Source organism: Cygnus olor, chromosome 20 (genome assembly GCF_009769625.2).
Source record: "Cygnus olor isolate bCygOlo1 chromosome 20, bCygOlo1.pri.v2, whole genome shotgun sequence".
In the NCBI taxonomy this organism is placed as follows: Eukaryota; Metazoa; Chordata; class Aves; order Anseriformes; family Anatidae; genus Cygnus; species Cygnus olor.
The window spans coordinates 3,095,055-3,121,845 of NC_049188.1; the positions used below are offsets into that span (position 1 = coordinate 3,095,055).

At 44.9% G+C, this 26,791-nt stretch overlaps 1 protein-coding gene across 1 annotated transcript in view; it reads left to right on the top strand.

Moving 5' to 3' along the window:
• Window positions 1-26,791, top strand: part of CASTOR2 (cytosolic arginine sensor for mTORC1 subunit 2) — a 120,548-nt gene that overhangs the window by 54,297 nt on the left and 39,460 nt on the right. The window contains exon 2 of the mRNA XM_040532116.1: window positions 10,246-10,316. Coding sequence (XP_040388050.1) covers window positions 10,246-10,316 — 71 coding nt within the window. The remainder of the gene's footprint in view (window positions 1-10,245; window positions 10,317-26,791) is intronic.

Sequence of the window (26,791 nt, forward strand, 5' to 3'; positions counted from 1 at the left end):
GTGGTTTTATATACCATGCTGTGCTCAACAGGGATGCTTGCAGACCTGCTTTGTAAATGGGAACTGAGTCATAGCCCAGCCCACAGGACCCGTGTGGGGCAAGGTTAGTCTCTCTGGAGATGATAGCATAAGTCTGATAGGTTTGGTGGTGGTGGTGGTGGTGATGTTCTTTGGTTTATCGTTTTTAAAAAGTGGCTAAGAACTTGGTCTCATTTTTCCATTTGTAACTCCAAAGACATTGCAGTCAAAATCAGTGGACTAAAATGATTTCTGATGTAATTTACGGGCTCTCCTAAAGGGAACAGAGCCTCCCCTACTGCTCTGTAGGCTCAGGACAGTAGCGATGCCTGCAGCCCTTGGGACCAGACCCCATAAGCCCGGAGGCACGTTACCGCCCACCTTCACAGCAGGCAGGAGCTGGAAAGGCAGCTGTGCCGGGGTGCTTTCACTTCTAAAACAGGATCGGGTTGGTGATCACAGCCTGTTTTGTGACTGTCCTCACGTAGCTGGGGCTGGAGGAACGCCTTATCTAAGGCTACTTTATCTTTTGAATATTTCTATTATCAGCTGCTGTCACGTCTCTTGGGCCCGAGGGCTGTGACACTGTTGTTCATGCTGCAAGGGTCTTAGTCCCTTCTCATGGTTGTTCCCAATAACTTTTGGGGGGAGGGAAAGAGGGGAGGATCGGTTTAAATAGACGGTTTTGGTTAACAGAGGAGAACATGCAGAGTCTGTACAGGCAGTTTTCTGCTATGCTTAAAGCAAAACAAGAGCATCTTTGCTCCTCCTGCACGTTAATGGTTATAAAGGTTCCTGCTAATGGTTATAGCACATCAGCATTGCACAGACAGCACCCTAGTGGACGTGTTGGGTCTGCTTTCAAGGCTCTGGATTTCACTGCTGGCAGTGCCAAGCTGGAGAGACCCTCTGCCTGATGTGGGTCTGGTATTTCCCCTTGTGCTGTGCCTCACCTGCTGCCTTAGCACAACTTTCATTCATTTCATCTACTACAAGGTCTCCAGGTACTTTACTTGGACATGAAGAGTTGTGAATAGTTTTTTTGTTTGTTTGTTTTCTTTACACCACTTTCCTGGCTTTGTGGGGTTGTACCACTCCCCGGTAGTCCATGGCTCAGCACCACACTGGCAGGAGCTGCAGAAACGTGCCTGGAGCCCGCAGTGTAAAGCTAAATACAGATAGAGCTAGACGGTCCTAATTGGAGTTCTGTGCAACACAGAGACACAGTTCTGCTGTTCTTCCAGATAATAGTGTTAAAGGCAGATTTCTATAAAGAAAAATGTCCTCTGCTTTTGCCCTTTGTCCGTTTTGTATTGAATAAAGCTACCATTGGATTTGATGAAAGTCAGGAGGGTTGGGAAGAGAGTTGGTGCAAGCCACTAACTGGGTTATGTTCAGTGAATGGCACAGAGAAGAGAAAAAAGAAAAAAAAAACACATTTTTTTTGTGGCTACTTTTTAGCTCAGAAAACCATGCTAATAATTTCTGGGCTTTTTTTTTCTGTTGTATTTCGGTGAACTTTGAAAGCTTGTTGTTGTCTTTTTGTATGTTGTTTTCTTTCCTCCCCCTCCAAAATTAGGAATTTGCATTACAGTGACTCTCCCTGAAAGTTCACTTTTTAAGTTGAGTTTCTGTAACATGATACAGGTCAACCAACAGTGAGGGCTGGAAGAAGAGGACTTTCTCATCCATGTTTTCAGTGTTCAGAACAAAGAATATGCCTTCTTTGCACACTTTGTTGTTGAGGAATATTGTATCTTTAGTGATCCAAAACCAACTTAAGCAAGATCCTTCTATTCCTGCAAAGGGGTTTTGCTTATGTATCTCAGTAACTAGAAAAGTGGGAACTCATGAAGATAGACATCACTAAATTGCTTGCCTTAATACACTTAATTTCCCCTTTTATTGCACATAGGACTCCTTAAGTTGCAAGCAGGGCTGTAGTCAAGCCAAGGGAGGCTCCTCCTGGTGAAAGCTCAACATCAGCTGCTACTTCTGTTAGCAGGTGGGAAAACAGATCCTGGGAGCACTTGCAAGCTGGCAGGATGGGCTGCTAGATGAGGGATAGCCCTGGTCTGTAGTGCCAGCCTCTGTTCCACATGTGCTTTAGATACTTCTCCGGCACGGCCAGCAGAAAGCTCTGAGCTGGTAGCTGGTAGCATGGCAATCTCAGATGGTCTGAGTCAGTAGAAATGCATGCACCGTTTGGTAAAAAGGGGCAACACAAGATGAACGCCAACCTGGTGAGGGTTGAGTGTCCAAGCCCCCAGCTTGTGTCACCACACCGAGAAATCCCAAGGCGGGAGGGAAGCTGTGGCCTTCACCTTGCCTGCTGCATGCCCTTACCTGAGCTCCCTGGTGATTTTGATTTCTAGACAGGCAGGGAAAATCAGCTAATACTGATATTAGCTCTAATTATTATTATTAGTAGTACTGATACTGGGGGACTTGAAGTTGCCAAATTCATGTTATGAGAAACATGGGAAATCATTTTGGAGTGTGGAGGAGCACCTGTTATTGACTGTCTGGCTCTGTTCCCCTATGAGCAGGCATGCTGATGCTTTCTGTGCAGGTAAGGGACAAAGATGTATAGTTCCCTCAGTTCATGTTCATGTGTATGCTGATGAATTTGGGCTCAGAATTACTGTGTGATGACAGGAGAAAACTAGCACCTTGCAGGCAGCATTAAGCAACATGTCTTGAAGTTTGTAACAGAAGATTAATGACCTAGTAATTTTCTTCTGTTTTCTGTCCTCAGTAGTTAGAGCATGGAGAGATGTCTGCTTTCAGGAAGAAAAGCAGCCAGTTCCATCAGTGGTCTGACACCTGCATTTTTTCCTGTAATCTAGGAAGTCCAAGTAGTATTTGGGATAGTGAAACCTAACTGAACGCGTTGCCTCCCTCTCATTTCCCCTCCCCTCCAGCCCTCAGTCTTGATTTACTGTGTTCCCCACTTAGGCAGGTGATAAAAATGGCTTTTCCGAGACAGGGAAAAGCCAACACCATGCTGTGCAACTCACGTATGGCTGCAGGAGAGGGAGCTGGGGTCTGTCCTGGCTCACTTGCTGCCACGGGATTGTTAAACCTGCTCCAACAGCAGCGTTTGCAGAGCACGCAACGTGCGTAAGGCAGAGAAATAACCATGTGGTTCCAGGTTGAGCATGAGCATGGTAGTGTGGCAGCCATACGTGCTGTGAAACGTGGTTTCAAAGGCCTGAGATGCGAGTGTAGGAGCAGAAACCTAAGTGTATACCTACCAGAGTGCTGTTTGATTCTAATGTCTTCTTATCTTTAAAGTTAGTGGGGGATCTTGTTCCTGTCTGCAAATCTGAGCCATGGCTGCTGGTTTCCTCTGTCCCCCCTTGTCCTCTGCTGCACCAAGATAAATGAATGCTTCCCAAGCAGAAGGCATTCACCAGTTGAGATTATTTATGGAATGAAGATTTGAGGGGCTCAGTCATGTCAAATTGGAATAGTGCCTTCCATGAAGCGTTTGTTGCTGGCATGAAGTTTTTTATATCATTTAAAAACCAAAGGAAGTGTTTCAACGTGAAACTACCAGAAGTGATTTCCTAGTTTTGATTTATCAAGAACTTACTCCCTTAACTCCTCTTGCCCCTTTTTGGGAAGTGAGGTGGGAGAGAAGAAAAGAAAATGATGAATGAGAAATAGAGGTGGGGTAATCCCATTTGCAATATATTTTTTTTTTGTTACCCCAGGAAATTTGTAATTTGGTGCTACAACTGATTTTTAAACCCTGATGTTCAGAGCCGCTTCCTGTCTGAGCACCAAATAGGCTTTCAGACACATTGGATCTGCCAAACCCCTGTGAACACCCGTATCTAGTATCACTAAAAATCCAGTAGGAATGCTAAAACCTTGAGTGAAGCCTTGTGCTTGGATGAGGCGAGGTGCAGTGTGGGTGCAGATCTGCTGCAGGCTCTGTCCTTGTGCTTTGCCCCCTGCAGCACATTTTTTGTTGTGGATGCTTGCATGGTGCCTTGCAGACTGGAGTCCCAAAGAGCAGATGAACCATTTGCAGATAGCGGGGTGACTTTCCTCGATGTATGGGAGGAGGAACTGCTGCCAAGCACCTGGCTCATTCATCATCTGAGCACCGGCCACAGCAGTAAGGTTCAGATCCAGGTTTTTCATTCAGCCCCGTGCACTAATATAGGTGGTGAATAGTGATGTTCTAAGTAAAAACTGCATAGCAGAGCTCAGTTGAAATAATTTATGACCCGGGAAGAAAAATCTGTGCTAAGAATAACTTTTAATTACATCAGGTCAGTAAATTATTCTGCAGATCCATGCCCAGGATGAGCCTAGGGTGTAAGAGATGCGTTAACTTCACTACGTCCACACCTAAAGTCACTGTTTTGTGCATCGTTCTCGTGAAGTTCAAGAAAAATTCTCTATATTTAGCCCCTTAGTGGACAAATAACAGATGAGCGCAGTAACACTTGCATGGTCTTAAACTGCATTTATATTTCCTGCAGTACATCTCTGCTGAGCACCGCAGGCTTTTTTCCTGTTCGCAGTCGTGCTGGGATGGGAAACCAGCACGGTCACATTCATCAGGTAGAGTGGTTTAATGAGGGAGCTGCACTTGGGGGGACTCGGACCTTTCATCTCCCTTAGAGTCTCCTTCACTAAGCTGAGTTTTCCACTCTGTTCCAGCACGTAATATGCGTTTCTTCACATGGTGTATTCTTACTCCTACTTCAGTGTATTACTTTGCTTTTGGCAAGAATTTATTTCTACACATAAGTCGAGATAAAACAGATTTTCTTACAGAATCTTTCTAAATATGATGGTGGAAGTGTATTGAAGGGGGGGAAAATAAGCCGGCCAAGTTGCATGTTGCTTTCTAATTGTTTTTTTAGGAAATATTAAAAAAAATCAATGCTATCATGACAAATGAAAGAAAAAATTGTTTTAGTTTCTAAAGTAACAGTTTTAGAAAGCAATACTGCAAACTTCGTGCTTTGACTACTGAAAGCATCATGACTTAGACTTTGCTAGTCATACAAAATAAACTCCCAAGTGTGGGTTTATAGAACAACAACAAAAAAAATCTCCTGAGGTTGTGTTGCAAGATAACTCCTGAATATCATAGCTTTGTTAAATCCGCAGCTTGGGAAGTCTGGACTGACCAAGTCTGTCTCCAGAAAAATGGAAGTCATACCAGAGTTACTAGTCAATATTGTTCCAAGCTACTGCTAATCTTTCATTTACAGCAGTAATTTGATTTGCATGGGCTCTTGCAGTCCAGACCACATGGAACTGTTCTGATGAAGATATGAACCACGGTTTGATACTGCTTTAATGAAGGCAAGTACAGTAGGCACCCAGCTGACATTTTTTCTGTGTGTCCTGGCTTCATCAGTAATCTGTACTTAAAATCAGTATTTTTTTGAGCACATCCACATCCTTCCCCCCCCCTTTTTTTTCTTTCCTGTTTTCTGTATTGCAGGCATCCTTTTTGTGTTTGATCTTGATTTGCATTCTTTCAATAATGCAGATCATTCTTCAATTATTCTATTCCCAGTTGTCTCAAGGTCTAAATAAAGGCTTTAGATAACTTCCCCAGCTACAGAAAAGTGGCAAGGGGAGGGGTTGACTGAAGGTCCCCCTTTTCAACTGTACACAATGTAATCTGTAGTTTAAACTGTCATTATTATTACGGATTAGACAAGACCGTCATGGTTATCGTGTTGGAAGTCTTGGCATAGCACAGGCTGTAGGACTTCCCAGAATTCGTCTGTTTGTGAGTACTTGCTTTCCTTGGCCACAAATCTGTTAGTTTTGTTCTGTTGATTTTGAAAATGATTAACTTTCTGTAATGAACCAAACTCTGCTATCACAGTGGCTCTGTAGGCAGTCTCTGAATGTATTTGCTGATGTCTGTGTCTCAGATCCGAGCACAGCTAACGACGGGGAGGAATGTCACCACCGTCCTTTGACCGTTTCTAAGGGTGCTGTGCTATCTTCAGAGTTGCCCTTGGCATGGGTGGTCATGCAGAGTTTTACACAGTTCATACAAAAAATAGTGCTCCTTTTAACAGGGTAGTAGCCTTCTCATACCAAACTTCAGAACTACGTTACCGTAAGAAAGGTGGATCTATTGCTTTCTGACATTGACGTTGAGTAGAAAGCGAACAGGCAACTACTGCAAGGGGCATTTTTGTCTTTGGAGTTCAGCTAAGCTGTACTTCGAGTCTCACCAAAAAGATGGCAAAGTCTTTTGGCTAACAAACAGATAGACTGTTTAGAAAACACCAGCCATTTCACTGTTTGCAATTTTCAGTGCTATTTGACTGTATAGTCTTGTAATTAGATGGTGTAAAGTACTTAACATGTTACACAAATATGTCAAAACGCATTAACAGCACAAGTGTTCTTTACTGCTTTCCTAGATGCGTTTCACAATATGTCGTACTAGAATTCACCTCTTGTCATTATTTATAAAACTGCAAAGAAGTTAAGATCACCAGGATAGAAATGATTAGCATGAGACTGTCTTTCTATGCTAAGAATATATATTATCATAATAATGTACAGAGTGAAGCATATAAATCCTTTCTCAACTAAAACAAGAAGACAGCCTGGAATAAAACCCAACAAATTATGTTTTTCCATATTCACTCGGATCAGCTTTCTGCTGCTACTTCTTAACTCCCATTCAGATCAACTGCTTCTTTGCAGACTTTTGGGTTACCTCCAAACTTTGCATTTGAATGCCTTTTAGCCATTATGTCGCTTTTGAATGGTACTCAGCTGTGCTTTCTGAATTGTGGGGAGGCCGGATGCCCACCTGCTTCTGGGAAGGGTCTTTTTCCATAAAACAAACAGCTTTGCAACCCTTTACCCTGCCTAGGCAACAATTAATTGAGTGATTTCCTTATAAATGAGAAGATGGGACTTGTGGTTTCCTTAAAGCCTATCATCTGTGCTGAACTTCCCAATAACCCCTAGCAGTGTCCCCTCAGACACGTCCTTGTGTGTATGACCAGACCCAGGGAAGTTGTGTCGATTCCTTGTGATCCAGGCAGGTCTGGGGAGCAAATGTCTGGAGGAGATGCTTCTGGTGCCAACCTGCAAGTGAGGCCAATGGGGATGCTCTCCTGCCCGCTTGCCTCTCCCGGGGAGGCTTACAGGCTGTTTGCAAACTGAAACGATGGTTTTGCTGCATCCTACACATGCTTTCCGGCTCTGTGCAAGCTCGGGTATTACTTCCATACACAGTGTAAGCTTTGCAGTTTCAAAGATCTAATCTAATAATAGATTGGTCTACATTTGCTGCGTTGCCAGAAAAAGACATATGTTGTCAGGCAGTCGAAGTCAGCAACAGTGCTGAAGTGGAAATGTGCTGAAACATGAAGAAGGCAGAAATCCAGAAGAATCTATCCAAGGTTTGGCTATTAGGGAACTAAAAATATTTTCTTCTTTACATATATATGCTTTCCATACGTAGTTAGAGAAATGCTGCTTGCCTGATGTCTCAAAGCGATTAAAGGACATTTCCTTTCCTTTCTTGGCTGTGGTGTGAGAATACAAGATGCTGGTGGCATTCAGATTTTCTAGGACTGGTGTAAGAGGGAAGAGAAATGGCTGGAATAGCTTGAATGGAAGAGGCACGTGTAGTATGGCACACAAAGAAATACGATATTGGGCTCCTTCTGTCTCTGATGCCTCAAGACAATTTGAGTTTCACTCAGTGGAAATAGATGCGACGGTAATAAATTTTCCTGTGCCATATATTTATTACACAATGTTTGCAATTCCAATTTTTCATTTTTAGCTTTTCCCTAAGAAAAAATGCACGGTTGGCTTGAACAAAGCAAATATATACCCCAAGAACTACTGGTCTTTTGTGGGCTGGTAAAAAGACTGCTTTTAAAGTCAAATAGCTCTGCGCTGCTGACCTTTTGCAGAAACGCTGTGAGGTGGGGATTGGGTGTGGAGCTGGGATATGAAGATGTGAGGTTTTGACATGCTTTCTGAGCCAGCAATTATGGGATTTCATCTGTACGTATCCTTTAAATATCATCACTTTTAGATGTGTGCTAAGAAAATGGCATCTGTCAACATTCATGCTTTTTCTGCTGGGTCAGTGTGTGCACACATACGTTCATTACCATTGTGGAACAAAATTTCTCTGTAAATCTCATCGCAGACCAGAGAAAGCTGGTGTTGTTTTTGTTGCTTTGTTTTTTTTTAATATTAACGTTTCCTCCTTTAAGACCACTAGGTTCTCCCTTGTCAGCATGCATGTGGGTAGGCGGCCTGTTAGTTGCAAATAATTTTATTTCAGTGACTTCTCCAGGGAATTCATCTGCTAAATAATAAATATTGATACCTCCTGGGAGCCACCTGGAGCAGCATACCAGAAGTCCCTTTTACCCACCGTAGATCACCCATCACAGGTAGCATCCTTGTGCAGTTAAGAAGTGAGAATAAAAAATTGGGGCTGCTACTGTTTTCTGCTTCTCTTGGCACTATTCCTGGAGAGAGTTGAGTTAGTAAATGTGGCTGTCACGGTAGCTATTACCAATGACACAAAATAATTAAGTTGTGGTTTCTGTTGTGGTGGGGCCACTGCTGTATTTTATAGTGATACATCTGTGCTAGGAGGGAGAATGTCATGCTTCATTGTCCTGACAGATGCTTCTAGGAAAGCAGGACAAGTCTGTAGAGGCAGGTTGTCCGGTATTTTCCATTTACATGAAGTCCTGTAGGTTGCGTGGCAGATCGCTAATAGAGCTGCGTGTTGTTTCTTTGGTTTTCCTGCTGAGGTGATGGGGAGGGCAGCAGCCATCTCGTTTTCCTGCCTGTTGTTTTTGGAGGGGATAGCTGCAATCTTTGTTCTTTTCAGCCAGTCAAAAGACAGCCTACGCCAGTTCTTAGTCTGATCCTCTAATCAAGTGGATGCCTCTGTTTTCTGATGTGGGGCCACCATTGTGGGGTACCTGGCTTCCACAAGACCTGAAGACTTTGGGACACAGGTGCTGAGAAGCCCTGGTAGTGTGTGCTTGGTGAGTCCTGCTGAGTTGTACGGCGTACAGAAATTACACTGTAAATGCACTGTGAAATTTGGGGACCTTAAGAAAAATCCATATTTTGCCAACATTTAAATATTTTCTATAGCTGGCCTCAGATAAATCTGATAACATTACAAAGTGCAGTTTCAAAATCCTGCTCTTTGCCACCTCTCCAGTGACTTCGGCTGCAGATGCGGTCTGGGCACTCTGGCGTGCTGCTGGGGACCAAGGGTAGAGGAACAGAGGTGGAGGAGGTCTTTTTTCAAGTAGACTTTGCTGTACGTAGGTTGGTGTGTGACAGGGGAAAATAAAATCCTTCAGCTCTCCGTGGCATTAAACCTTAAGGCTGAGGCTTTTCTTGTTTGTTTGTCTACAGCTTGAGAACCTCACGTCACTTCTATTTTGTGTCTCGTGTTAGGGGTGACATTGGGCTCAGTGTTGAAGGAGATGGAGAGGCCGTGCCTCGCGTGGCCTGAGGTGTGAGGAGATGGGCGTGGGGCAGAGCGGAGGCAGCAGAGGATGGAGAGGAGGGAAGCGTGCCCTTGGGCTTGGGTGCACGGCTTGCTGCCCTTTGTCTCTTCACCTGCAGCCCCCCCAGGGAGGGAGGCTTCCTGCAGGGATCAGCAGCGGGATTTGGGATGCTGTCTGCTCCTGGGAAGAGGCTCTGAAGCAGTAGGAAGAGGTGCAGGGGCTTTGTTTGAGAGATCAGCCTTCAAACATTGATGTGGCAAGAAACTTCAGGGGCTAAATGGCAAGAGGGGTTCACATGTGAACCATGGGGAGGCGTTTGGAGTAGGTCGGAGCGATCAGTGGGTAAGCAGAGCCTTTTGCTCTGTGTTGGGGCAACACAGCAGGTCGTGGGCTGTGATGGAGAGCCTTAAGGGGTACGGTAATTAAGAAAAGTAGCTAATAACTAAGTCATAAAAATAATATGTGTTTTACCAGCTCCATGGTGTATGGGCAGGCAGCAGGGAATGTGGGTCACGCAGCGTGAGTGGCTGAGCCAGGAGTAAAGTCTACGTCTGTTAATGCCCTGGGCCACTCTGTACGCACCAGGCTGTGGCTCTTTTCTCCAGCAGAGGTTGGGGAGGGAAAGGGCCTCTGCTTTAGCTGGAAGGCCTCCGCTTTATCTGGAAGACCTCAGCTCAAAGGCTAATCCTGTTCTGCTGTTTGCCTTTGCCAGGTGCAAGTTCTTCAGCCTCACGGAAACCCCAGAGGACTACACCATCATCGTGGATGAAGAGGGCTTCCTAGGTAGGTGTCAGCGTGCACCGCTCCGGCACCCGACCCGCGGGGAGGAGGAGGATGTGTCAGTTCTTGGCGAGATCATAAGGAAGAGTGTTTGTAAAACAGCTCTGTTTGTCACTGCTCGTGGTGCAGCTACAGAAGGTGCTTTGATCACTTAAGCACGCTGTCTGTGCTGCTGTGCTGTACAAGGCGTCTCGCACGCAGAATGTGAATGTGCTTTAATGCCAGGAGAAGAGGACACACAAGTCTTAAAGAGCAGCTTAAGCATATCTGAAAAAGCAAAACCATCTGCATATTATGTTAAAATGAGCTGGCCTTTGTTCCCAAGCCTCTGCGAGCACACCACATCTTGCACCTCCAGCTTGTTCCTCCAACCTCTCTCTTTAAAAGGAGCAGTTGAGGATGAGCGCTTGGTATCAGCCCCATACCCATCGCAGTGCCGCGGAGTTGCGAATCAGCTCCTTTGGCTGATTGCTGAAAGCTGTGATTTATCCCTCTTCTCACACCCATCTCTGTCCAGACTGTGTGCCACCAATGCCCACGGTGGCTGAAGGTCTCTCTCTGCCCACATCCAAAGTGGAGCCAGGTGGTTGTGCGCCAAAGAAGGCGCTTGGGAGCTGCAGATGCTTGGTGTTGGGCAAGTGTGGATGGAGAGAATAGTTTGGCTTTGCGGATGGAAATAGTTTGTAATAACATTTATCATGTGGGGAGGTTTTGTTTGTAGCAGTGTTATTGAGGTAGTGGAATGAGGAAGTGTTGTGCAGCTATTATTATTTTTGTTCAATTGCTGCTTTCTGTGGTTGGAATTCAAAGTCTACACATTTTACCGGTTTGGAGAAAATTCATTAAAATATGAAAAGGAAGGATTTCATTCCTGAATAGGAATTAACTGCCAAGTAGCTACTTGCGACACTGTAATATTCAATGGTTCTGTGATACCCAGGTCCTAAAGAGAAAATTAGGAACTATACCATCTTTACTTAGTACAGATTCAATGTTTTATAATCAATACCATTGCTGAATTATTCCCCCTTCTGTTTCAGGAGTACTCATAAACATACAATAAATTATTACGTTTTGGAATACTATAATGGTGGCTTAAACATTTTCCTAAAATAATCATTATGTTGACAATAGGTGGATGGATCTTGACAGCTATTGCTGTTTTGTAGTTTGGGAGTTGTGGGGTTTGCTTGGAAGTGGAAGTCATGTGTTCTGGTTTTGTTCCCAAATGATGTGGTGACTTACGATCCTGCTGCCAGAATGTCCCTTGTTGTATTTGTTCAGGTGGCATATGCATGAACGTTTTATTGCTACTATTGATGGTAGTGGCTTTTCTATTATGGGTGTTAGCTGGGTGAGATGAATTCAAATTTGGTCTCCCTATTATAGTAGAATGCAAAACCTACCTCTAAGAGCTTAATTATGAGAGAGAAGTCACCAAAGGAGGAGAAATTTTTTCCCAAGGACTGCAGCATGTGGCAGAGCAAGAAATCTAGAGATTCCCCTTTTCAGGAGGGAGTCTGCATCACTGAACCTGTGCTGTCCATGTGGATTTGCTCACCCCCAGTGTCATATTAATGCTGTGATATCCGTGGGGCTCACTTCTCTGCCCAGCTGGCACAAGGTAGATCCCTCAGTTCAATCACTGGTGGCAAATCTGTATTGCCACCACCCCTGCGCAGCCTCTAACGTTACCAGGCCATGCTGCTGTTTGTCTCTCTGGAAATGATTCCGGCTTGAAACAAAGGTAAGCTCAAACAGAGGTTTTGCTCATCAGTAGTGGGGGATTGTGTTGCACTGTGTGCCAGTGGTTGTACTTAGAGCAAATCCTGGGTCCAGCCAATCCTGTGTCCTCGAGGAACTGCATGTCCTGCTGCTGTCCCAGCTTTTCTCTGTGAACCAGACAGTGCTGCCGCACTCCAAAGCAGCAGTCCTCTCTGCTTGCACCCTTTTGACTTTGCTACCTTGGTTCTCATGTGCATGAGAATTTATTGCTGGTAGTTACAGTACCCATGTAGCTTCTGTTGGCTTATGGTTTTGACAGCATGTAGCATCCCTTTTGTCAAATGCATGGTGTGCAGCTGGGGTGTTAAAGCGGAGATTTGCAGGGGTAATGGTCATCTTACAGGCAATGCAGGGGAAGGAGGGAAGGAAGGGGCACATGAAGGTGATCCTCTGCTTCAGCAGGGCATTGAAGTCAGGTGCAAAACTCAGCATGAGTAGTAGTGTCACAGAACTGGCAGCTTCATCACCTTACCTTTGCTGGTAAGTGAAAGACTTCTGCTGGCAAGGCTTGTGTTAGGAGAGTTTGAATGATGCAGAGGACACAACCCCGTTCCCCTTAGGGACTGTGTCCAGCCAAACCTCTTCTTTCTGAATTGTCACCACCCCATCCAAAGCTGCTGTCTCAGGGTTAGCCCTGCTGGGATATCCCCACTGTTGCTTCATCCCTGTTTCTAATTTCCACGTGCTGCAAAGTTTTCCATGGTCTGGAGGAATTCAGGACCTAAGTGCGAAAGAGTTTTGCTTCGCTCCCTGCTTCCCCTCACCCGGTGGCTATAAGCCTCCAAGGAGGAGGAATCTCACTCGGCCTTCACATAAAAAGTGCAATCAGCCCATGGACTCAGGGAGGATCCAAACCTGTATGAGCTGCAGCCTCCCACCTCCTTGCAGAGCAGTACGAATCATCCCTGCCTCAAGCGGATCAGCTGCCTCTTGGTCTCACTAGAGAGGCACTGGGTTCAGCTCCAGGATTGCAGGGCAAGTTCACCTTTGGTGAGCAGTGTCGGCTGCAAGTCCATCAGCAAGTTTTTTTTTTTTTTTTTTTTTTTTTTTCCTCTCCAGGTAATTTTTCTTCTTGCAAGGCTTAACAAACTTGATGCAAGTTTCTGAAAGGTAGGCATTTCTGTGAGGAAAGTTGGGGCTTTTCTCTCTCAGGCACTGATACGATTTTTTTGCTGTGGCAGCAGCGAGAGGATTGCCCTGGAACCTTGAGTTAGCCAGGCCCCTCGTCCTGCACGGCACAAACAGTACTGCGGGGAGAAGAATAGGCTGGAGAAATACTGGCACTTTCAGCAATCCTTGAGGTTAACACTTCAAGCATACTGACATGCAGTAATCATTCTTAACTGTTTTGTCAAAAAATAATCCTCAGGCTTGTTTCCCTGAGAGAAGCAAGTGAGCTGGGCTGGGAAAGAAGTCATTACTTCTCCCCAGAAAACGTCTGCAGTGCAAAGCCGTAACCTGCTTAAGCATTCATCATGCTGGAAGGGAATGGCCACAGCCTAATTCTTTGCTTTAATTCCCTGGCGCTGAGGTGGGGATTAGATCTGCACAGAACCTTGTTTGTTCCAGGCACCGTTTCTTGGGCTTTGGCCTGTTAATGGGGAAGAATTTTATTCAGCAAAATGACACAGGGGGACCGTGCACAGAAGGCTCTTTTCCTGGCTGATGCCGAGATGAATTAGCAGAAGGAGCTTGGCCGTTGGCCCTCCTGTGTGAGGACAAGTGGCTCGGCTGCTGGGCTGCGTGGACAGCCATGTAAAATTCTTGCGTTTATCACCTGCTGTGCAGCCAGCACGTGGCAGAAAAGTCAAGTGGCTGCTGCTTCCTGACGTACAGGAATATTTGAGTTTCATTTGCTTTTTTTCCCAAGGTTTGGCCGAAAGCAGGAGCTACCTGTGCATGGTGCAGATATTATCACAGCCCCTGTGCTCCCTGCACAGTCTGTCCCTCTTCCAGCCTCCCTCCATCATCACGGGTTTTAGTTGTCTCACACAGTGAAAGCAAAGCACTCCTGGAGATAGCCGTGCTCTCTGAAACCCTCTGTACGTGCACTGGGAAACAGTTGCTGGCATTGTGGTGCTATCCTGGAGGTGCCATCTGGATAAAATGGTGGGTTTGGGAGGATGATGGTGTGGCAGCGTTCATCCAGTGGCATTCCTAGCAGCTGTCATGTCCAGCATCTCTACCATGTATCCAGAGGACCTTTTACTGGGGGGAAAAGGGCATTTTGGGTGTGTGGTTTGTTATACTCATCTCTTTTCTGATCCTGGTGTCTTCAGCTGGTTTGTTTGCAGTTGTGTTCTTCCATTTTTTTTTCTTCCCCTGGAAGTCCACTTCTAGGTTTAGCGATAGTTCTGCTTGGGTAGCTCAGCGAAGAGCCATTCATCTAGCCCCCCGTTTTACATTGTTTCTCTAATTGTACAGCACAGTGTGAAAGGAAGAATTAATGCTCTCCCTCAGCCACCTGCATTCTCTATAAGCCATATGAAGGAAGAGCCCACCCAGTGTCACCTGTATAAGTTGGTCCAGTTGCGTGGATGTGAGAGATGTCTATGGTTTACCTTCAGATTATTTATTTTTTCTGTATCTCTTGCATCTGCTTGAAACAAAGCTGGGGGGTTTGCAAAGACTTTCTCAGAATGACCACCACAGGGCCCTGGCTCTGTGCTAGGGCAGAAGGAGGTCCTCTATAACAACATCTCTGGGGCAAGATAGTCACTGCACCTAGAAGGCAACAAGCTCTAGTTTCTGAGTTTCTGCCCCATTCATGATGGAAAAAGAAGTCCCCCTTTTTGACACCTCTTTAAGGGCAGCATCTGGAGTTTGAAGGCGTCTTTCCCCATTGCAGGGAGAGCACTGAGCCTGTTGCTGGCTTGACCCAGCCTCCTCTGTGACCTTGGCAGCTGCTGAGTTGCTCCATGAACGTCTGCATAAAAGGGTTTTGTGACAGTCTGTCACCCAGGTGAAGCTGTCCTGAACAGTGTAAAGCAGCCTCTTGCTAGGCAAGCACGCTGCCTGCCCAGCCTTGGCATTGGGCTGGAGGCCCTTCCATGCAGTTTTTCTCTGCAGGCAATGAACTTAAGAAGTATCAGAGAGGGGGAAAAGAAATCAAATGCTGAGGTTAAGGGAGGAGTGAATCTCTGTGGTTTCTGGGCTGGCAAACATGCTTCTTCCAGTTTAAGGGAACGGAGGGTGAGTAGGGGAATGCAGCACTTTGTACTCTGGGCTTCTGTCTCCCAGAACCAGCCAGCCCATTTCATGTTGGCCACTGCCAGTAGCAGACGTAGGTCCCGACTGATCTCTTCTGGATGGGAAGCAGGGCAAGGGTACTTGGATTTCAGTACTGAGGCAGCAGGGGGAAACATCTCCTTTGGTGCAGATCCCCTGTGTAAATGTAGAGCAAGGCTGTCGGTCTCTCCACACGTGGGTTCATCTCAAAGTGGAGGTGGCAGTCCTTCCTTTAACCTTCTTGGGCTGCCTAATATGGGTGGTGACTTCCCTAAGGCCAGAAATCCGTGTATTTACACAGCTTCCAGAAGGAGGAGGCTACTAATCTCAGACCTCACAGTAAATTGCCCAGTAAGTTAAGAATAATGGAACTATTTGAAAAGCCTTGACTAGTTAGAGTGGCAGAGATTTTGTCAGAATTCTTAAAACGTTGACCTCATTCTAATAAAAAGAAAGGATAAAAAGAAAAAAAGCCCCCCTGCTGGCAGTGCTTTGTTTTGATAACCATCATCTTCAGACAACCTGTTCCCTATCTGACCTTGGACTCAGGACCATCATATACTTTAGTACCACGTTGAGTCCCTTTTTCAATAACATCAAAATGGTAAATTGCTTTCAGTATCCTCTCTCTCATCCTGTATATAAAATGGGCAAGAAATCAGCTTATAAATAAGTGCAAGCACAGAACCCATCTAGCTGAGAGCAATCTGTAACTTTATTTAAAGATACTCGGGGAAGCAAGCTATTAGATGCATCTGGGTTTTTTTGAATATTTCTCCTGTAACTATTTCTCCTTTAATTTTGTATTGCCCAATGACTAGGTCTTTGTATCTCAGGCACGGTGGCTTAATTTGCTTGCTGACATTTATAGCGCTGAATTCCTTCCCCTGGACCGCCAGGAGAGCCGGCTGGTTGCTAGGCAGAAGATGTTTTTCTCTATTAAACACGTGCACAATCACTCTCCTTTGGATCTCTGTATTGGCCAGACTATACTGTGTCTGTGGTTTTCAGTTTTTTTTTTAAGTAATGTGGTATTAATGACCTAAATACAAATCAAAAACACGGGGATTTGACTACGGGCTAATGAGGGATATGTGCTTGCTCAGAAGGGTTTTTGCTGCAATGCATGTGTGTCAGTGTAGATCAATATGCATGTTGGGGAGCTGTGATGATGTGGGATTTCTGACCCCCTCCTGAGAGGCAGTAAGGTTTGATACTTAAATCTTTTAGGGGAAGGGAAGATGAGAAATCTGTAATATTCCAAGGTCTGGTTTGTGTCACCTGGGTAAAGGAGCACTTCAGCTTCTCCTTAGTGCTGACATGCGAGTGGGTTTGCAAATCTTGATCGCACATATTATTCCTTATGTTTGTAGCCTGCCACGTAAAGACTTTTGGTCCAGTTTCTCTGCTCCTATTTAAAGAAATGCTGCATAAATAAGACATATTTTTCACTGTTTCTTCCTGCACATGGGTGTGTATCAATATCTATTTTTGTTTCACAGCCCGTGGTGAGAAAGCCCAGACATTTCTTCCTGAACCACTTGACTGGCCATGATTTCCTCCTTTAAATTTATTACATCTTGGCTGCTTCCTAACACTTTCCAATCTGAGACAGATGAGTAGATAGATACCATGGCTTGCTCTTATCAAGCCACTCTTATAAATGCAGGACGTAAAAAATGCTTTTCTGGCTGAAACAATGGAATGATTCACTGAAATTTTAGGCCGATCTCTAAAAGCAAGATACAGCTCAACAGAGATGTAGCAGCCCCGCTTATTTGTTTCTGCTGGAGAGCATTTGGCCATTTGCATGCTGTTTCCACCAGTGGATTTATATTATATATATATATATATATATATATATATATATATGAGAGAGAGAGAGAGAGAGAGAGAGAGAGATTTTAGGCAGGACTTAAGGGGCTTGGTGGAGACAAGCCAGGGCAGCAAATGGTGCACGCCATGGCCAGGAAGGGACAAGGCTGAATTTACCCTGTAAAACTTTTTGAGCATTTGTATATTGAAATATTGGTAAAACTGCAATTTGTCATTTTTTTTCTGTGCTTCCTAAGTGTTTTTTTTTTATAGAACACCCTGTGAGAGATGAGGAAGTGCTGTTACCCCCCACCACAGGTCAGGAACTGAAGCGCAGGGAGAGCTGAGCATCTTTCCCAAGAGGGATCATTGATACGGCAGTGAAATAAACTCCTTTTCCCAAGGCTGAAAGCATCCAACCCTCAGTTCCCAAACTCTGCTAGTAAGTTAGACCACACCATAAGTTTCAAGCCTCACTTCTCTCAGGTTCATCACCTGATGAGGAACTGGACTTCCCCACCTTGGCATCCCCTTCATAAGTGCTGTGACCTTAATCTAGAAACGATGAGCCTACACTAACCATCCTAAAACACATAAAGAGGGGATGGTCTTTCTTTTCCATGTTGAGCTGACAGCAACACATTGGCCAGCCATCATCTTTGCCCTGTGTCTGTCAGGCCAAAGTCCTGTGTCTTCAGGGTTTGTGGAAGGGCTGCCCACTGGGGAAACAAACCTTTCTGCGGTGAGAGACTTTGCTGTTGCAGTTGCAGGGTGAAGGGACAAGGAGTTGGAGCTCAAGTCCCCAGGTCTGGTGCAGGCTTCTCTCTTTGACCTTGGACAAGTCTCTCATTGTGTCTCAGTTTCCTAATCTGAAAAATAGGGATAATCCTATTAAATCACCTCGTAACAGGCTTTATAAAGATTAATTAGTAAACATGTGGAAATGCTTTGATAGTGTAACAGGCAAGGGCCGTGATAAATAATAATTGAGGTAGCTTCTGTCCCAAAGGATTCACAAAGCCTTTTACAATGGGTACACTTGCAGACCTGCTGAATAAATCATCCCCACAGTGGAACAGATTGGAGATTATGGTGGAAAAAGCACCCTTTTATGAAAAAAAAAAGTTCCATAATCTTTTTAAAATCTTGTATTCTAGTGTTTAATCTTGCTCAGGATTAAGTCATACAGCCTCAAGGTTACAGTCATACAACTGTTAGGAATTCGTGGCTACATCTTCCAGTCTTGTTTGAAATGTAATTATTTGCACTGCTCTGTCAGCCCGGTGAAATATCATCTGAAATGCAATTTAAAAAAGGAAGGAAAAAAAAAACTCCTTGTGCTGTTTTACTTGAAAATAGAAAAGAATTGAAAACATGAGTCTATCCACATTGGTTTCCTTTTTTTTGGTCGTCTTTTCTTTCTAAATTCTTGGTTTTTCAGCAGCAGGCACTGCTTGCTTCCCCGTACTGGTGGGAACCTGAGCCCTCCGCATGTGTCAGGGCTGGGTCCTCCCCACCCCTGGCTCGCAGATTCTGTGAGCAAAGCCCTTGCCAAGAGATTTTGAAATACAGGGATTTTTTTTTATTTTTTTTTTTTGTCAGGAAGTGGGAAATGTGCTGATTTCTGCAGTTCCTGTAGCCCAATTGCCAGAGACAAAGTCCTCGGGTCTTTCAGCCCCTGGAGCCTGTGTGCTCGTGAAACCACCGAGCGCTGCGGGCAGGCTGGTGGCCTCGTGGCTGGGAGCAGAGAGCCGTGCTCGGCAGGTTGCGGACACCTTGGTCATGGCACAGAGGAGGCATCAAAGTGCACTTAGGAGAGAGTCCTGGGCGGGGGGCAGATAGACTCGTGTCCATGCTCTGGACACATTTAGAGCCAAACTTTTTCGTCTTTCATTGCTTACCATTAAAAAAAAGCTAATTTCTTCTCCCTTCTTCCTTCTCACAAGCAGACTCCAGCTCGTGGAGCTTGGATCTGGTTTTGATTTTCCAGGTTTGCTCATTATTAGTGGTGCATTATCCCGTGAAGAGGAAGGAAGAGGGCAGCCTGATTTCCTGAGAGCAGGCTGGAGCCTAACCTGGATTTGTCTTCCTAACTCGGTTCTCCAGCAAGAGTGGACATAATGATTATTTTTGGAATCCACCTTGCCATGTTCTGCACTTTTAGCCAAACATAATAATGATGCTTTGTTTTTAGAGTGCATTCATACTTCCCGTCTTATGATACCCCTGTGAGGTAAGAATTTTCCCCCGCATATGAGGAAACTGATACACAAAGGAGACTGAGCGACTTGTTTAACATATACATTTTGTGGGACAGTTCAGTTTTTGCCTGAACTTCGAGCACAGATTTCCTTTCAGGTGTCTGTATTTTAAAATTGGACATCACCTACCACTGTATCCGAAAGACTTGAGTATCTCTTCTAAGACACTGCTGTAAAAACTTGATTTTCCAGCAACCCTCCCAGCAGTCTGTAGCAAGTCACTTACCCCTCCCCTGCTTGCAGCCAGGTGGGAAGGGTGCTACCACATCATAACCACCCTGCATTATGACTCAGTTTCCTCGTGCAGTGCCATTTGTTGCAAAATCCATGTCTGGCCTGGCCAGGCCTCCTTGCTCTTCTGCTGCTATCACAGTTGTTTCTCATGGCAGAAATCACAGGCAGAGAGCTGGGAAAGGAGGCCACCATACACACGTTTTCCAAATGGACGTTTCTGTGCGTTTCATCTGATATTGCCAGTCCCATTGGAAATGCATTCCTCCTTTGTGTTTAATTTTTTAAAAAGCCGCTACGAAAGTATAACCAGCTTAGTTTTTAGATTGCTGTCAAAGTTTAAAGTTACAGGGATTGCAAGAGGAGAACTGATTGAAAATGAGACCAAAGCAGGGGTTTCTGTGTAAGCATTTCCTTTTATCAGTCCTCGACTGCTCTTAGTGGACACTTGTACTGAAGGTCTTTCCTCAGGACGTGCTGATTATTTAAGTGGAGAGAAGACAGTGTCTGTGCATACATATGGATTCACAAGTTCCCAGTCTCTAAACAGTTATGACATCAGCCACTCCAGAAGGACCAGTATCATGTTATCCTGTGGCATGATAGAAAAGGATAGTTGCATGCCCTAGTTAGATGTTCAGTCCCTTGGAAAGCAGAGAAGCTACTTGTCAGAGTCAGGATTTTAGAGCTGGGCTCTGTGTTTGTACAGCTTCATTTAATTCCAAGTTACCCTTGGGTTATTTAATTTCCTGACAGCTGCAAAAACAGTGTTCTCAGATAACAATAGCCTCTAATTAGGCAATGTGCCTAAAATGGTAGAATGTTTTATTTGACCATGGCACTAATATTTTGCATGCAGCTTACACATGAGAAAGTTGAACAAGTTGCATTTCCAGCTTCCCTTGGCAGAGACTTGTCTATCTTGTGATACTCAGTGCATAATGCTAAAGGCATGCCCGCTCTTCTTCTACCCCTGTGGTTAAAACACTTCTCATCTTTTTGGACTGTGTCATCAGTAAATCTGTCTTTCAGCTGCAACCACCTTCCAGAAATATGTTTTATCAGCACAGCAAGACTAACAGGACTTGCACAGCTGAGGATGTGGAGCATTTTAGGGACACACAGGCAACAAGAAAGCATGTGAGATTTACCTGTAGTGGAAGGCTGTAGCTTCTTGGGGGTTATATCACAGTGCAGAGTTCCCCATATGTTGCTTTCATGGCTCACGCACTTAGTACACAATTAGGCAATAATAGAAATAAACATACAAGTCAACTCTTCTTCCAAATCATTTATTCAATTTGGAAAGGGTGTTAGCGTCAGGATATGTTAATTAGATCCTGAATCATGATTTGTGCTTACAGAAGCTTTATGCAGTAAGCTGTACAAATTGATGTTTTCTGAATTCTTCCCTGTGATAGTGTTTGTTCAGGAGTCCTCTAACTCTTAAGATTATCTTGAAGTCTTGAATCCAAAAGATTTTTTTTTCTTTTTCACTGTTTTTACTCTATTCTAAGTCATTCCAGAGCTTGAAATTCTGATAATTCCCAAACCAAGTCCTCATCGTTGCAGTCCTGTAAGCATTTTAAGCTGCCATTTAAATAACCATGATGCGAAATTGCAATTCCTGATGTATTGGATACCTATTTAAGTCTTGCAATTTTAATGAGTTGCTTACTAATCTGCAGTCAGAGCTTTCAGCTGCGCAGTCTTTACACCTACGTCCTACACCACGAACCAGAGGGCTCTTTTTGAAGGGGGCTTCTGGTATGGATTCTGTATGTCCATTTCCTTTTAGGTGCCCTACTCAGGCACAATAATGTGATGAGAGAGGAATTGCCACATCAACTGCAATGTATAATAACAGTGAAAACCTGTTGTCTATGTTAATCTGCACTTATCCTGTTCTGTTGAGACACTGATGCATCTCAGAAAACTGGGGGTGTCAGCTCAGGTTCACTTTTGGCTACAAGAGCATTGCCCATGGGATGGATGCCCTCTGCGTGATGTCTGCAAGGATAGGAGATGAGCCAGGAGGTTCCTATCCTCCCTTCCCTAGTAAGTTCATATAAATAAGAACACTTAATGCTGCAGCCCCAGAAGATAAACAGAAAGAATCACAATAGATCTGGATTTATTCAAGTATATACAACAAGTATATGTATGTCAGTCTGAATCACAGCGTTTTAAAAAGCCAACCTCCTGACTCAACAAACCTCATTGAGGTGTAAGATGTGGTTGGCAGCAGCTGACTTCCTTCAGAGTATCAGAAAAAAACAAGTTATTTTCCCTTTTCTTCCATAATCCCTCTCCTAGCTCTTTGCATACCATCTAGGCAAAAGATGGTAGACATGTTACTAGTTTTCTTTGCATCAGTTTTGTCCGTTTTCTCCTGGGTTTGCTCTTGCAATGTTCTACCGAAACATTTTCGTTTTTATTTTGCAAGACTTACCGATCCCTCTTCAGTTCCAGCTTCCCCACTTCCATATTTATCGCGTTTCTAAAGCTGGAATGAACCATATCGCCACAGTCAGACTGCATTTATTTTGAGTTGTTTGTGGAGTATGTGAAATTGAAGAGTTCCATAACACGAGAGGTGGCTTTGCAAGGGTCAGAGGTGCCAGGAGCACCGGGTGTGTGGCTGACATGCCCTTGGAGGGTCCCCAAAAACCTGATTTCTTTATTTTTGTATATTGTACATTGCTGAGCAGATTGTAAGCACTAAATAAACGGTAATCTCTGGAGTCCTGCTGAAGTAACCATGTCTGCGAGGTATTTATTTCACAGTTGTTTTTCTCTTCTGCTTCTCCAGGCTTGGGTAAAGTGTTTATTTACTGAAGCACTTTGGGCTGAACTTGTGTATTTAAGAGTTGCCAATTTATATAGATTTATATAAAACTCTTATTTTATATAAGAGTTGCCAATTTATATAATGCCTGTGTGTATATACCTATATTTGTGCATTTATGTGTATATATTTCTACAGGGCTATAGAAGGGGATTCAGTGAAATTATTTAAGCTGCTCTTTTAAAGAAACCTGTCCTTAAACTCTAGCTTAAAACTGCAATATATATTGGAATTTCAAGCTTTGATATATCTACTGAGAGCATCTGCCAGGATCTAGCGGTCCAGGATCAACGCAAAGTTTTCCTTAGTTGGTGAATTAAATAGCTCACAATACCAGACATAAACATCCATAGGTGAGAACAGTCCAAGGGAGGAGGGCATCCCCTGGAGCTGCCCGAGTACTGCTCTCAGACCACTGAAATCCCCACTGATAGCAGGTTTTCAGTTGGGTGAATTAGGGGTTGGTTTGTATGTTTGCTTGTTTTTTTTTGTTTGTTTTTTAAAGCTAGACCTGAGCATTTGGAGATCTGGGATGAGGACTTAGGTGGGTCATGGTGTGGATCAGCCCCTGGTGGATATCTGTTTTGGCATTTCAACCAGTGAACACGAAAATAAAACAGGCTCTCAAACAAGCTCTCTGCTGTTTGCAGCAGACAGGAGTGCCTGCTCTGATGGATGTTTACCATGTCTCTATGCTCTAAACAGAGATCATTTTCCCCCCAGACAAATTCATTTTTAGAATTTGTGTAAACAAATTCTTGACCTAGATGAATATTGCAGCGTGCCACAATGTGCCTGGTTGAGTGGCTTGTACGTACCTTTACAAGGAAATGTATTTGTGTGTCCAAGAATCAAGGACAATCCATGCCAGCTTCTCAGATTGCCTCCCAGCTGGATGAAAGGAAACCACAAACTGAAACCAGTTTGTTTTCAAAAGTACAACCTGCGTCTCATAAACACGAAGTTCAAAGCAGCTGCAGAGTATACTTCACCAACCCCAACAAAAAACACTGCTGAGAACAGGAGGTTTAATATCAATGCTCTTGGTGGAGCAGTGGCTGCACCTTTAAGGCATGTGCACCTGCTTAATTTTAAGCATATTAAGCACGTATGTTCTGCCACTGGGGCTTAGAGAGTCATTTGTGTGCCGAAGCCAAATGTGGATGAAATATCCGAAACATCAGGGCCCCTACATGTGCAGCCCCACAGAAAAGTGTGGCTTTGGAGGAAGGGAAGGGGGTTGGAGGGAGCCCAGCTCTTCATGATGGGGAGGAGGATGGCATGGGCAGTTTTACTTGCGTAAAAACCTCATTGCTTGAATATGTCTGGCTTGGATTACATAGCAGGGGGAATTGATGGCCTGTTGGTGGGGCAAAACTGGATTTCAGACAGGGCTTTTCCGTACAGCAGAGGAGGCACGTGCTGGAGTGCTTGTGCAGGGCTCCGATAGCCCCCGTGGTGTTTCAGGTTGTGCTTGGTGCCAACCCTCAGTCCTTCCCCAGGACTCATTCAGAAAGTTTCTGGAGGGAAATGTAGAATGAAAAAAAAAAAAAAACAACAAAAAGCACTATTCTATAGAGATTCCTGTGGTTGAGTTTGGTATGTTTTTGATGGGTTGCCCTAAGTGAGGACGCTGTTGTCAGTTTTGATTAGTTGGGCTGCTGGCATGGGACGCAGCCTGCTTCCTCATTTGAGAATGGAAAGATGATGCTTGAAAAGCACTCAGTGGAAAATTGGGAAAAGAAAACGAATTAGACACTGCTTTTCATCTGCTGCTTTTCCTGCTTTTGAATTTTTCTGATTTCTTTTCCCTAGTGAGCTTGAGGCAGCTGGGCTCTGGTCCACGACCAGGTCTCCTAGCCTCTGCTACAGCGTAAATAATAACAGCAATGTGGTCCAGGGAGCAACAAGCTGAAATACTCACGTGCTCAGCAAGTAGGTTTTTCCAAGCAGCCATTGCAGAATGTTCTAGGTGGCAAGAAGGGTTTTTAAAAGAGCACAGAAGGTACCTTATTTCCAAGTTGAGCACATGGCAGGGGCTTAATGTGAGGGATTTCCCATATAGAAAAGTGCTGGTTTAATGAACAGTACGTTAATGAGCAGACAGTCTCTATTGCTGGATAGTAACAATGCATATTTCTACAGAAGATAGGTGTGCTGTGATATATTGTATTTTTTCTCCCAGCTTGCTTCTTCAATTCTTCAACAGCCTGGCTACCAGGAGGGACTCACAGGTCAAAGAGTAAGCTTGATTTGGCCTTTTTCAATGGAGGCGAGTATAACCAGGCAGCCCCTTGCCAGCCTATGTCTGATTTGACCTGGTCTTCTCCGCTTTGGCCAAGGAGTGGGATAAGAGCTGGAGATGCTGCTGCACGTTGGGAGGGAGCTGGTGTGACTGCCGCAGACACGTAGTGTTTAGCGGGGTGGGGAGCACTTGGTAGAGAGGAGGCCCTTGTACTCAAAAATGCCAGAGAGAAATCGCGTGGAAAATTCTTTCAACTAATGGTCTGAAAAATATTCTGCAAAGGCTATTTTCTACCCTTACTTCTAATTACATCTTAAACATTAATAGCCTGAGTGACTGGAGAATCGCACACACTAATGTCACAGTTCACTTGGAGCAATTTGTTTTGTAAGATAATGAACTGTGTCAGCAAAAGTTGAAAACTTGTTATAGGTAGAGCCGATCGTACCGCCTTGTGCGAACTGCGCCCAATGCTTCCAGTAAAACGCCCGAGGCCTTTGCCTGATTCCCTGCTGGATTTGGTTACCTGGGATTGGATTGTCCAGCAAGAGGACCTGACTTTGTTCTGTTTTTTAATTTAAACCATTCTTGGGAGCATCTTGGAAGGAAATGCTGCAGAACACTGACAGCCTTTTCTTTGAAGAGCTCCTGTGCTGTGGCAGGGGAGGTGTCTGTGCACCCGAAGACACCTTCGCCTTCCTTGTTAAAACTGTTCAGCCCTGGTGCAGAGTTTTGCACTCCGGAGTTTTTCAAAGTGTCTGAAATGACACTGAGTCTGGGGTATGTTTTCACAGACCGTAGTGCAGATCGTGCCTGCTGTACCCCTGGGTTTGGGAGAGGTGAGAGGAAAGCCAGCTTTGTGCCCCTGCCTCTGTGCTGCTGGGGGGAGCAGGGACCCTTGGGGTGGTGGTAAGGGAGGTTTCTGGCCCTGCTGTTAGCATCGTAATGCAGAGACAGAAGAAAGTTATAAACAGTGGGGGTGTAGGGTCAGGTGAGTGGGATTGGAAGCTGAGAGTGAGAGCAGCAGTGATGGAGATGAGGACACGCTGCTGCTGGGGGGGATCTGGCACTGGGGGGAATGGGGCATGGGACCCATTCCCTAGCTTTGGGTAGTGGAAGAGGCCACAGCTACAGTGGCAGTGCTCACAGCAGTGGATCTAAATGGGCTGGCTCTAAGGAGCAGTGAAGCTCCGATGCAGTTGCAGTTCTTCAGCAGTTTTCTGTGTGTAGGCCAGTGCTTACACTGGTTTTGTTCCTGGGCATTTTGTTTAATATTAAAAGCACCTGGTATTATTAATAGGGATGATGCCAAAATTCAGTTGGCCTGGGATGGTATACCTCCCCTTGTGTCTTCTCCATTATGCAGATGCTCAGTTGCAACCTTAGAGGCTGCTGCTTGCAGCCCCAATCCCGGAGTGCCCAAAGCTCCCACGCTGGGGTGGCGTCTGGCTCAGGTGGTGACGGAGGCTGCTGCAAGTTGGAGACTAAATAAAGGAAATGGCAGGAAAAGAAAGAGTGGTTTCATGGTAGATAGGATGGTGACCCTGTCAGCTGATGATAACCGCTGCTGGGCTGTCTCCTTCCTTCAGAGCGCTCAGTATTGCACCACTGTAAACAACATTTTTATGTGCAATATAAATCCTCAGCCGCTGTGCTGGAGTAGGCTGAAGTCATGCAGGCTCCAGGGTGATGGTTTGTGAACAGCCTTTTGCGAGGACCCCCTGTTTTTAGTTCCAGGTGCTGAGCGGGTGTTGAATCCCCACTGAGGTCAGCGGGACTTGGGCATGTCTGTCTGTGCTTCACTGGTTGTGCAGTGTCCTTGCGGGCTGAGCTGTCCCGCTGGGGACTGGCTGCGAGCTGTGTGGTGAGATCCCTGAGCATCAGGGAATGCATTGCTTCCCAAGCATAGGTAATATTCCCCCAAATTTCAGGCCATCGTGGGATTCAGGAGTAAATTGTCCATACAGAGAAGCTCCGCAGATGATGACCAGCTATATTGAGAAGAAAGATCACCCTTTTCATTAAAGACATGTTTATAGGAAAGTTTTGAAAGGTTAATAAATGA